The sequence below is a fragment of the Thamnophis elegans genome, chromosome 10 (assembly GCF_009769535.1).
Source record: "Thamnophis elegans isolate rThaEle1 chromosome 10, rThaEle1.pri, whole genome shotgun sequence".
NCBI lineage: Eukaryota > Metazoa > Chordata > Lepidosauria > Squamata > Colubridae > Thamnophis > Thamnophis elegans.
The window spans coordinates 54,032,810-54,045,490 of record NC_045550.1 but is presented as its reverse complement, the minus strand read 5'-3'; the positions used below and the strand labels follow the sequence as shown (position 1 = coordinate 54,045,490).

The following is a 12,681-nucleotide window of genomic DNA, read 5'->3' as shown; positions in this document are numbered from 1 at the left end:
TTATCAATGCACACACAAAATGTATATATTTGCACAATCAGAAAAATTAACATCTTCAGTCTGAACACTGTTGATGGGGGTGGGGTGGGGAAGCAGTTTAGGGGAAAAAAGGATAGAGAGAGAGAGAGATCTGTTAAGTCAACCGCTGAAAAGGCAAGCAAATAACTAACATTATTGCCTGACAGTTTGATAGGAAAGTACTGAATCTGTATTCGTAATTTCAGTTTCAGGCTGAAATTCAGTGATTCAGAGGAATGCTATAGAGCCTTAACTTTAAAAATGTTTATAGAACTAAACACACAATGGTCTCCCAAGTCAGTCAAATAAAATATGTGCAAGAGAAAGAGGCCAATCGAGCTCCTTCAAGATTTCAAGAAATTATTTGGTCTTGGTTATATCTTTTGTATGAGATTTTTGTTATTTTTTAAAACTTAAACCCTATTCTTCTGGTGAACACTCTTTCATGGCAGTGTCAACTCATCAAATACAGTACTCTGTTGTTTCAAAACAGAAAGAAAAGATTAACATTAAGGCATTACACCGAGCTGCACTGTCTGCTTTTGAGAAATCAGAATCCGCTTAGTTAAACTTGAATACATGGAATGTTGGCACAGGAGCTGCTGCTGGATGCCACTCTCACCGATTCGTGAAATTGTCCTAACATACATACATTCTGAAATGGCTTTTAATTATACAAATTGAAAACTGGATAAAACTTCCAAATAATAAACTAACGGGTAAAATAGGGGTTTGCTTTATTTTTATGTTATGTACAGAATACATGTCTTGTACTATGATGGGGCAGGTCAAATCAACAGCTATAATCTCTAAATTATGCTGCTTTGTTTGCTTTTATTTTTAACCTGCTGGAGATGATGCGTTCCAAACCAAATGGACAGAACAGACTGGATTTCCTAAGTTGGTTGCACACAATTAAAGAGTGTCTTAAAAATCTACAGCCAAGTCAACAGTAGTAATTTGTTGGTCTTAAGCAAAAAAGTTATCTTTTTGAACGAAAACATTCTAACTAAAGTCTTATAGCTTTACGAAGATTAATAGCAGTTAAAGAGTAGAATGAACTGAATAAAGTCTGTTGTAAGTACCAATCTGATGAATCGGCTGAGAATAAATGGAGAGTTTCTCATTCAAAATTACTGTGTTAAATTACTATTGCAGAAATGTTTACTCACTCAAAACATGCAATATCAAACTAATAAGAGAGCTATATTCCTCTATATGTTTGATGACTCCTGTAGACAAAATGTCTACCGATTGGCAAGTTGCTAAACTTGCAAATCTGTTGATAAGCATACATTATTTAAAACCGATAAACAAGTTAATAGTTTCCTTTAGTTTGCAAATCAAATTATGAACTATTTTATAAAGATGTTTGGCTAAGCTGTATACTTTCGCAAATGGGGAGAAAACGCTGTTAAAAGAGTGCACCAGCCAACATAGAAAATCCAATTGTTTCTGCACAAGATTCAGTCCCAAACAATAGCTGAATTATGACTGTTCGTGTAAAGGTCTAGTTTCTTGTTCCTCCACCTCCTCCTCCTCTTCTTCTTCCTCTTCTTCTTCACAATCCCCTTCATCAGTCTGCTGGTCAAGCTCCTCTTTTGTGATCATTTCAAAATCATTCCCATTGCCGCTACTGTGCTGCGACCGGTCGTCTTCCCGCCTGTCACTGTCCGTATCCGAATTCCGCTCGCCTCCAAAACCTTGCGATCTGAAGCCTCCCTGGGCATCAGCTTTGACATCCTCGTCTTCCATTTTCTCACTATCAGATTTCTCTTCACTGTCAGATTTTGTCTGCTTTTTGGGTTCTAGTCGCTCCTCTTTCTTTGAGTCAGCCTTTGGTCCTTTGTATTCGTGGGTGTACAGGGGCCGGAAGGAGTCAATGAAGCCGACGTCAGCGGTCAGGTTAGGTAGGAACCAGAAGTGATGTCTTCCTCCGGTTATCAGCCAGATGATAAGGAAGAGGATGCAACGGGCTGCAAGAAGGAAATGCCCAAATAAGTTGCTTTCAGAACACAGCTGCATTTATAGCCGTATACAGTAAACACCCCAAATGGAAAATAGAAGCAAAATCATTTTAATGTTACAATTCAATCTATTTTTCTATTTCTCCCCTTTATAAACATGGCAAAACAGTTTACAAAATACACAATATTAAACTGATGGCGGCCCTTAAATACTTTAATTATGTCTTCTATAAAGTATCTCATCATCATCCCCCCTTCCAGCTCGGTTGTTTTCATTCTTGGATTTGGAGTAAGTGTTTTTCAATAGCAATAGCATTTAGATTTGTATACCGCTCCATCTACCTTATATACCACTTATATATGTATACCATTCTCTGAGCGGTTTACAAATGTCAGCATATTGACTTAACAATCTAGGTCCTCATTTTATATGACCTCAGAAGGATGGAAGGCTGAGTCAACAAGTCAGGATTGAACTCTTGGCAGTCGGCAGTGAGTTAGCTTGCAATACTGCATTCTAACCAAATGTCTAGGGAGGCTCTCAGTCATCCAGGTCATGGTTGTCCCAAAGGTGCTTTTTCAAAAGGCAACTGGACTTCCTTGTTTTTCTTTGAAGAATTTCGCTTCTCATCTTAGTCTTAGAAGCTTCTTCACTTCTGCATTCTAACCACTGTGCCACTATGGTTCTGTTTTTCAGCTTTTAAGTGCCTATTTTGGGGGGCTAAATAACACCAAACACTGAGAATATTATTTCTGTAGAGGAACTACTGCTGAGAAAATTTGGCTTAGCAACTAGAGAAAAGTTGATTCCAGGTGCCTGAAAATTTAAAGACTTTCAAGGAAGAGAGCTTGTTCAGATCTTACCACGCATATATTTACTATTCACCTTGTCCTATATATACATGTTTCCCATACAGCCTAAATTTTATTATGAGTGAAAGGGGGTATTTCTATCTGATAAATAATTAACTATGTACTAGACTAGCGATGGTGAACGTGCCCTAAAGGGGAAAGCACAGGGGGTCATGCGCAGGCGTACTGCACCCATAATGCAACGCGTGACACCCCCTCAGTGCACATGTGTGCATGAGAGGCACGCCCCCCCCCATTTTTTGCATGCTTTTTTTGCCCACCCCAGGCTCCAAAGGCTTTATAGGAGCCTGGGGAGAGCGAAAACAGCCTCTTCCGCCCCTGCCCCAGAGGCCCTCCAGAGGCTTCAGGGACCTTCAGGAGGCTTCCCTGAAGCCTCTGGGGGGCTTAAACCGACACTACAAGCAAACCGGAAGTCCTATAAAGCCTCTGGAGCCTGGGGAGGGGGAAAATGGCTTTAAAAAAGTTGAACAACACCTCACGTGCCCTGACAAATGGCTCCACAGGTGGCACGCGTGCCATAGGTTCACCATCCCGGTACTAGACTGAGACATTATTGTTTAAAAAGCTGTAAGTGTAGATAAAATGGGAATAAAGTAATAAGATTACTTTCAAGAGACATTTTTAAAGCAAGATTTTTTAAAATCTACTCTATAAAATATGGGTCAAAATCTGATCACTGCTTAATTCCTACTGCTTTGGTCTATAATCATATTAAATGTTAAATGTGAATGAATAAAAGAACAAAAAAAGGGGGGGGGGAAATCTGTGTGTTATGGGGAAGTTGATCAAGAGGAACTGATCTCTCAGTAGGAGAAGGTTCCCCCCTTGCACATAGGTGCTAGTCATTCCCAACTCTAGGGGGCGCTGCTCATCTCCATTTCAAAGCTGAAGAGCCAGCACTGTCTGAAGACGTCATGTGGCCAGCACGGCTGAATGATGAAGGCACATGGAACGCTGTTGGCTTCCCACCAAAGGTGGTCCCTATTTTTTCTATTTGCATTTTTACGTGCTTTCGAACTGCTAGGCTGGCAGAAGCTGGGCCAAGTAACGGGAGCTTACACCGTCAAACTGCTGACCTTTCTGAGCGACAAGCTCAGCATCTTAGCCACTGAGCCACCATGTCAATAGGAGAAGTAAGGTTTCTGCTTGGGGTTAGTCTGAGCATCTACTGATGTGAAGGGCAAGGGGGGGGAGGGACGGGGGGACGACATTGTCTCTGAATGCCAGGCCTGATACAGAAAGCAATCCAGGAAACATGTGTAATGGTCTCAATCTCTGTGGTTGAGCCTATGCCAACGTGTTCTTCACAAGAGCTATTACTCAATTTCCCCTCCAACTTCCAAAGCACAGAGAGCCCTCGGCCTATGGTATTTGTTTAGTGACCGTCTGAAGTGCTGAAAAAAGGGACTTAAGACTGATCTTCGCACTTAACGACCGTCACAGCACCCCCCATGACCATGTGACTGTGAATCAGGTGCTTGGCAACTATATTGCATTACGATGGTTACAGCTCCCGGGCTCATGTGATTGCCATGTGTGACCTTCCCACTGGCTTCTAACAAGCAAAGTCAGTGGGGATACTGGCAGGGAAGGTTGCAAGTTGCAGTGATATACTGACTGTCTTAACAGATGCAGCATTTAATGATTTTTGTATTAATTCCAATTGTGGTCTTAACTTGAGGGTTCCACCACAAAACCGCGGTAGACAAAAGCGCGCTCGACGAAAGCGCGTACGTGATGTCATCACAGCGCGACGAAAACATCGTGCTGTGATCGATAAATGTAAAAATAAAGCGAAAACCTTACCCTAACCCCCCCAAACCTAACCCTAAACCTAACCCTAAACCTAACCCTTAACCTAACCCTAAACCTAACCCTTAACCTAACGCTAAACCTAACGCTAACCCTTAACCTAATGCTAAACGTAACCCTAACGCTCTAAACCTAACCCTAACCCTTAACCTAACCCTAACCCTAACTCTAAACCTAACCCTTACCTTTATGTGAATCGGCTTGCTTTAATTTTATTTTTATTTCAATTTTTAATTTTTTTCGTCGCGCTGTGATGACGTCAAATGCGCGCTTTCGTCGAGCGCGCTTTTGTGGACCGCGGTTTTGACGGGTCACGAACTTGAGGACTACTCCTAGGGCTTAAATCTCATCTCGGAGGGAAAGAGGATATTCTAGAGGAATTTGGTACAAAGGGTCAGCAACAGCAGTTCAGCATGAAGGTAAACATTTGGATCCATCATTTTGTAAGTCTGAACTGAACACTCTTTGCTCTTTGTGCCATGGTGGCACAGTGGTTAGAATGCAGTACTGCAGGCTACTTCGGCTGCCTGCAGTTCGAGTCTCACCGGCTCAAGGTTGAACTCAGCCTTCCATCCTTCCGAGGTGAGTAAAATGAAGACCCAGATGGTTGGGGGCAATATGCTGACTCTGTAAACCGCTTAAAGAGGGCTGTAAAGCACTATGAAGCAGTATATTTGTCTGCAATTACTAATGCATAAGTAATTAGAATGATGCGTGATCTCAGAGAAGCACCATGTTTTACTGATTTTTGTTTGTTTTGCTATATTTAAGGCCTACTTTCCATTTAAATTGATCCAAATTGTTTTGAGCTCAAATAAATTCAAGTATCGAAACGAAGCAGGTAATTGCTACAGGACTGTATCGTTACCCCCCAACCTCATCCCCGGAGGTGGTTGAAATAAAGAGATACTTCAGAATTATGAATAGAGAACAGAGAATATTATAAATGGATTTGCAAGCTACTATCTAGCTCAGAGGTCTTCAAACTTGGCAACTTTAAAACTTGTGGACTTCAATTCCCAGAATTCTCCAGCCAGCTATGCTTTCTGGGAGTTGAAATCCACAAGTCTTAAAGTTGCCATGTTTGGGGGACCCCTGATCTAACCTCTAAGCCATGCCATACCAGACACTTTTTATGCTGTCTCAGTACAGCTAATTGATAACAAGAGAGGAAAAAGGTAAAAAAAAAAATCCTAGGACAGCAGCAAAGCTAATAGAAGAATATTATGCACGACTCCTAAAAAAAATCATGGTTGCAAAAGCAATCAAGTCCTCTCTCGGGATTGGTGCACTTAGTTTATCCCATGAGACAGAAAAAGCAACTGGCATATCCGAATTACTTTATATAGCTCAAAAGCAGCTCATTTGCAGCCAGCTCAATGCTGACATACAGTGGCCATTGAAGAAATATGCAGACCGGGCACTTTAAAGAGGTTGAAAAAGTGATCAAGATGGGCCATGGAAGGAGGAACAAACCAACAACTTACCAACTGCCAGGAGAAGGATGCTTGCCACAAAACAGCCGGCACCTACGCTCAAATAATAAACTCCCACACGCATCTCTGCAGGCCACAGTGGGAACAGAGTGGCAGCTATAACAGCAGTCACTGTTAAAAGATAGATAGTTAGTTATGGATATATATATATATATACCGTATTTTTCGGAGTATAAGACGCACCAAGGTTTTGAAGAGGCAAATTAAAAAAAAAAGTTTTTGCACTCTGCAGACTTCCCGAAAACGGCCCGTTTTTCGCTCATTTCTGCCCTCCCCAGCCCCCAGGAGCACTCTGCAAGGCTCCTAAAAGCTATGCACGGCCATTTCGGGAAGCAAAAAATGCTGTATTCATTGTATAAGACGCACTCAGATTTTCAGCTTCTTTTTTGAGGGAAAAAAGTGAGTCTTATACTCCGAAAAATACAGTATATATAAATGAGAATTACTGAGCAATTTAAAATTGGTTTTGGACGTTTGTATATCTATCTGTATATCTATCAAGGATGTTCAGGAACATGCTATTGTAACTGTTTATAACCTGGTCCATCTATTGTGTTATTTGCTTTTATTTGTACAGGAAATGAAATCTTAGGACCGCACAATGGTTTTCAAATAGTCAATGAGGTGTGGTTTTCCTTCCCCCCCCCCCCATTTCAATGGGATTGGGCCAACAGATCTTTGTGGAAGAATGCTCTCTCAGAACCAACAAGACCACTCTAATGATTAGAAGCAAGAACATCATTTTCGGTCATTTTTCCTGGACCTCAGTTTATTTACTTATGTATTCAAGTACTACAACTGGTATAAAGTTCTGTGAAAAAGAAATCGCCCTTTGTTCTGAATTTTTGCATAGGTTCACTTCTGTAGCTGGGTCCTACTGAGAGGGGGAGGGAGGGAGGGAGGGAGATAGATAGATAGTCTGACTGAAAAAAGGTATCAACTTTCCTTCATTTATTTCCTCTGTAAAATCAACTGACGAGCAAGTGTGCAAACGTAACTGTCTCCTTAGATTCAGTAACTGGTTGTGTCATCTTTAGTTGCAATAATTACAAACAAACACTTCCAGTAATCGGTGACTCAATTCACCGAGGAGGAATTCTGGCCTGTTCTTCACTGGTGAATTGTTTTAACTCCGTAATGCTGAGGGTTTGTTTGTATGCACTGCTCATTTTGTAACTGGACCAACATTTCTAATTATGGGCCTTTAGAATCTATGTGTGAAAACTTCATTGCAATGAGGGCAGCTTAAGTATCTAACCTTTAAATAGAGGTCTGACTCTGATTGTTTAAAGAGGTACTCACTCAACGGGCCTTAATTATCTCTTTAATTGAAACGATTTTGCCACAGACACAGTTTACATTTTGGGTAACTTTCTTCATGCAATAAATGAAACCAGCACCACATGTTTGTATTTTATACACTCATTATGCCCTCAGGAAACTCTGAAAGTATTCTGTGACAAAGTCACACAAAAATTCAGAAAGTCTGAATGGGGAAAATACTTTTACACGCACTTTTAGAATAGATTGGAACTTGGGGAAAAAATGATCTGGCTCCACACTAATTTCATTCATATTAATAACATTCACATTCACAGAAATCATATTCCATAAGTATATTGTGGGTGGCATTCATGCAATCATCTCACTTTTCTAAGATTACAGAACGTCTCTGAAAATTGATATAGAGAGAAAAGGTATCTATTGTCCATATTCCATTTCAATATCAACCTTGTAATTATAGACTATAGGTGTAAGACTTGAAATGGAACAATTCTCACCCTTGTCTTTAACATGAAGCAATTCTGAAAAGTGGAAAAGTGGTTTGGCAAAGGTGCTATGATAATTTTTTTCCTAAAATAGCAGTGTTAAATGCATATGTTAATTATTATTTATGTAACTAAGCAGCTGGGCTACTTAACAGAATTCCTCACATCTGAAGAAACTGGTGAGAAGAAACCCTTGCAGCATTTAGATAGTTCTAGTTTACTTGTCATCACACTAGAATGCTCTTTTGAAAATGTCATTTGGCACGAACTAAAAGTCACAAAACCGGGGCTCTACTATACTGCAATATTCCAACTGCTTCAAAACAATATTTTATATTCTAGTATTTAACTGAGACTCTTAAAAAAGGTTACTACCAACTTGTGCAGGGTTCCCCCCCACCTCTCATTCTTTACCAGTTCTGGGATTCTGAAGCAGGTGGTACAACACAGTTTTGATGAATCAAGTAAACACTTAAAAAATGGCCCTTGGGAAAGACACAGATGTGTTAAGAAACAGACAGCTTGTTTATAAGTTTGGATATTTAACTCATTAGTGCTCCTTCTGACTCACCAAGTATGAGGCCCATTGCAAATGTTTTAAAATGAACAGGGTCATAGATCCATACATATACCTGAAAGGAGAATGTTGGTGCAAAAATTAAACCAGATCTAGAAAGGTAAAGAATATAGCTTATGAGAAAGCTAACTGAATATATATATCATTTTCTAGCATTAATTTTGATAATTTCTAGCATGGTACAGAAAGACACAAGAAAAATTCTTCTGGACAAGACCAAATTTCAATCTAATCAAGTGCTCTGTTTTCCATAGGAAAATATCATTTCAGTGTCAATCAACATATATGAAATATATAGGCTGTATATAATTGTATATACAAGGCTGTAGCAAGCTGTTGGAGAGTTTGTTCAAATAGGATAAAATTCAAACTAACTAAATCTGTTAGGTAAACAAGAAAACCTTCTTCCTTCAGATTCATATATAAGAAGATTTGTACCAATCCTGATTTTTCAGGAAAGAGACATTATTATTGATAATACTGAAAACATAAACTAAGGGTGAATTTATAGGAAGTGATCCATATATTTAAAAAGCCAGACTCATAATGCCACTACGTAGATGGATATTGTGCACTATTCTACTTGGCCATGCGGAAAACATAATCATGAGGTTCCAGTTTATCTTGGAGCACTTTATAAAGGCAATGAAGGGGAAAGAACCAATAAAGAAGGGGAGAGATAAAAATCTGTAAAACTAGGAATGCCATATCAAACATTTTTTCTCCTTTCACAGTACTGAAAGAGTTAGCCAACGGAGCAGAAATAGATTCAAAGCAAAGAAAAATAAATCAAATAAGAAACAGCATATATTAAAGTGGTATCAGATGTATGCATGAAGAATGTAAATTCATATTAATAACAATAGCAGATTCAGAGACTTTAAACATCTGAATACCAGTTCTAAGAAGTCAAATTGAAAAGCTTCTTTCTCTGGCTCAATTTCCTCAAATCAAGCTCCAAAGCTGGCAACAGCTTTTAGTTAAAACTGGACAGCCACAATTCCTCACATTTATTGTAGCATTACAAAAAATGCACTGAGCAAGAAACAGGGGAAAATACATGCAACAAAGAGTGTACCCCGAATGAAGAAAATGTGATAACCTATCACTATTATAGATCCAGTAACCTGCAAAACATGGAAAAAGAATTCCATAGCTCTCCTCTGCAATTCTGGGACAGATGCTATCTGTGCTTTCAGCATGCACTCAAACACTGCACTGCCTTAAATACTATTTGCTTAATGAATGCAATTCAAGCTGGAGAGAAAATTGTTTTAAGCGAAGAGAAATTTAGCAAAAACTAAAATTGCAACAACTTCCTAACTATAAACTTTACTTTACAAATATAAAAGTATATTTAGGAGATTACATGACAATTGGGAATATCAGATTACTGTTCTAATACCATTATCTACCAAAGACTGTATTATCAATGAATACAGTACCAGTATTATTTCTGAAATAATATTGTAATGGATTCTTCATATACACCCATTTCCTGCAGTTAGCATTACTCCTAGAAATATTACATAGCACATGCTTTATTTATTTGACATACCATTGGATCTAAGACAGATTCTTGGCAATTACACAATTAGTATGCAATAAAATATGCACATTTTAAAGGCTCAATAAAATGAACATAAAACATAAAACACATAAACACATTATAAACATAAAACATTTAAACAATCTATATCTATCACTTACATGTATGGTTAAATACATATCCCAAGGGTTATGTGTTGAAACACGGGGATATATACAAAGGTTGAAAAATCAGTCATAATTGAATTCTTTTTAATTTTCATAATATTATACTTTCATTGTTTATTTTTATTGTTTTATTCCTTTGCTATTGTTATCTTTACATTTCCCCCCTTTTATTGTTGTAAGCCACCCAGAGTGGCCCCTTGGTGTGATGGGCAGCAAATATATTTAATAAATAAATAACAAATAAGTTGAGTTGAGTAGAATGCATGATTATTTCAGTTTTGCACACAATACAGGATTAGGATTATTAATAAATATTTACTGAAAAAAATAATTTTAGGGTTTTTTAAAAAAACGAGATGCCTATAGGCATTCTGGGAAGCACGTGACAGGTTATTAGTGTGCATATTCAATTTTGTTATCATAAAAATGTAAACATTTGGCTTTAAAACTTGTCTAATGAACATGTTACACTTATGGTAGATGTAATATAATTTTAAGAATCTGACAAAATTATTCCTGAAAATAAAACTCTTTATATCCACTGAACTATATCTAGGTTTTTTTTTACTGACATAGAATCCATATTTATATGTATGCTATAATAGTCTGCTATAATAGTATCATATGCAGTGACATGGAGGGTCTTGCAACAGATAAGGGGTCAACAGCAACATTGGTAATCTAGCTCAACACCTGTAGCAAATAATTGCCTGCTGCTTATATATTATTATCTATTATATTTTTATACAGTGCTGTTTATTGTCTAACTGTGTTACCATTCATAGGCTAATGTAAGACTGTTGGCCTGAATAAAGAATTTATTTATTCACACAGAACCATGCCTTCCAGTTTCACCTGTTACTTATTAATCTGATACTAGCACATCAAGAAGAATCCAATTATACTAGAGAATACACCATATTTTATATATAGATTTTGAATACCAATCCCTAACTCTTAGGGCGACACTTTTCATCTAGATTACAACCTTGGAATTTCCAGAAGTTTTCTCACTACATTGGGTTTTTTTTTTAGATCAGCTGATGATTAATTAAATGTCAACAAACATTACAGTTTCAGAAGAGATATCATACCTCATTTCCATCCAGAAAGACTTGATCTTCATGAGGCTCAAGTTTAAATTTTCTCTTTGTCTCTTTCTTCTTAGGTGTCCCAGGGGTCTCATCCTAACAATATATAATGGGAACATGAAGAATGAAATAGAATTCATACGTATATTTCTAGTAATTATTCAAATTATTTTAGAGATACAAAAAGCCCTTTTTCATTTCTGTTAATTTCTATTAATTATTTATCTGAAACACCTAACTTCAGGAGAAAAATGGGATTCTTTCTGCTATGATATCTTTAAAGTTAGACACCTTTAAATTCATAATTTCCCATTTCATTTGCTCTATACAGATCAAGGAACGTAATCTTAGTTAAAAATAAATATTAGATATTTACTATGCAATCTTAATCTTATTTTAAAGATTAAGATCTCAAAAATTAATATTAGATATTTGCTATGCAATCAGGTACCCACTGCTTGTTCTGCCCACTGAGTCTCTTTTTTTCCTTAGAACACAAAGTTACACAGTATGGTGAACTCTTGTTAATTGACTATCTTTATTAAACCATGAATCAAACTGCATTCTTTTGAAACAACAAACTGACTATGCTCACTGGAGCAAAATTTGAAACAGCTCAAATGTTTTGATCTGATCTGAAAACAAAGCTTTCAAAGCATTCATTCTGTATGTCATGCTTTTGATAATCAAAATGGATGTTTTCTAAGACTGGAATGCTTGAAACATTATCACTCAAAACTGCCCAGTTTTCTTCCAAGATCATGCTATAACTTTGTTTCAAACGGAGAACACTCAAAATGGCTGTTTCAAACTCATTTTGCTTAAATTTACTATGAAATCTCTCACTACTATGTATTACCAACCACCTTTAAAAAATGGATAACTAGCACTACTGATGAGGATCACTTAAAGCAGAGATGGTCAACAAGATGCCTTGAATTTATTGTTATTTTTGAAGATACGTTATCAGTGATTCGAGTTTAAGTACTGTAACAAGCAGGTTGAGTCAAGATTAAAACAATGTTGCCTGCGTAGATTATCTTTTAATGAAATTTAGGAAATTTCAACTAATACAAGATTCTGCTGTGAATACACAGGTAGGGCGGTTGACGTTTCATTACACTACACCAATTTTTCATAGTTGTACTTGGTTAACAAGTAGATATGAAATATACCATCACAGAATATACCACCTCAGAATGGCCTGTCTAAATGCTCCTAAAATAGATCATCCCAATATAATCAGAGATGGTCTAATGAGTGATCAGAAAATTCCATACAATAAAATTTTGCACATCTCCGTAAATTAATCCCCTTTTTTCCAGGGTCACATTTGCCATGATGTTGCAAATGTTTCGAGCT

General features: G+C 37.5%; 1 protein-coding gene across 1 annotated transcript in view; it reads right to left on the bottom strand.

The window, feature by feature from the left end:
• Positions 1-388: 388 nt before the first annotated feature.
• The window catches only part of SEC62 (SEC62 homolog, preprotein translocation factor), a 29,658-nt gene continuing 17,365 nt past the window's right edge, over positions 389-12,681 (bottom strand). Inside the window, exons 5-8 of the mRNA XM_032225176.1 lie at positions 11,323-11,415; positions 8,507-8,567; positions 6,158-6,277; positions 389-1,994 (exon numbers count right to left, since the gene is read on the bottom strand). Of these exons, the coding sequence (XP_032081067.1) occupies positions 1,507-1,994; positions 6,158-6,277; positions 8,507-8,567; positions 11,323-11,415 (762 nt within the window). The 3' untranslated portion in view covers positions 389-1,506. The remainder of the gene's footprint in view (positions 1,995-6,157; positions 6,278-8,506; positions 8,568-11,322; positions 11,416-12,681) is intronic.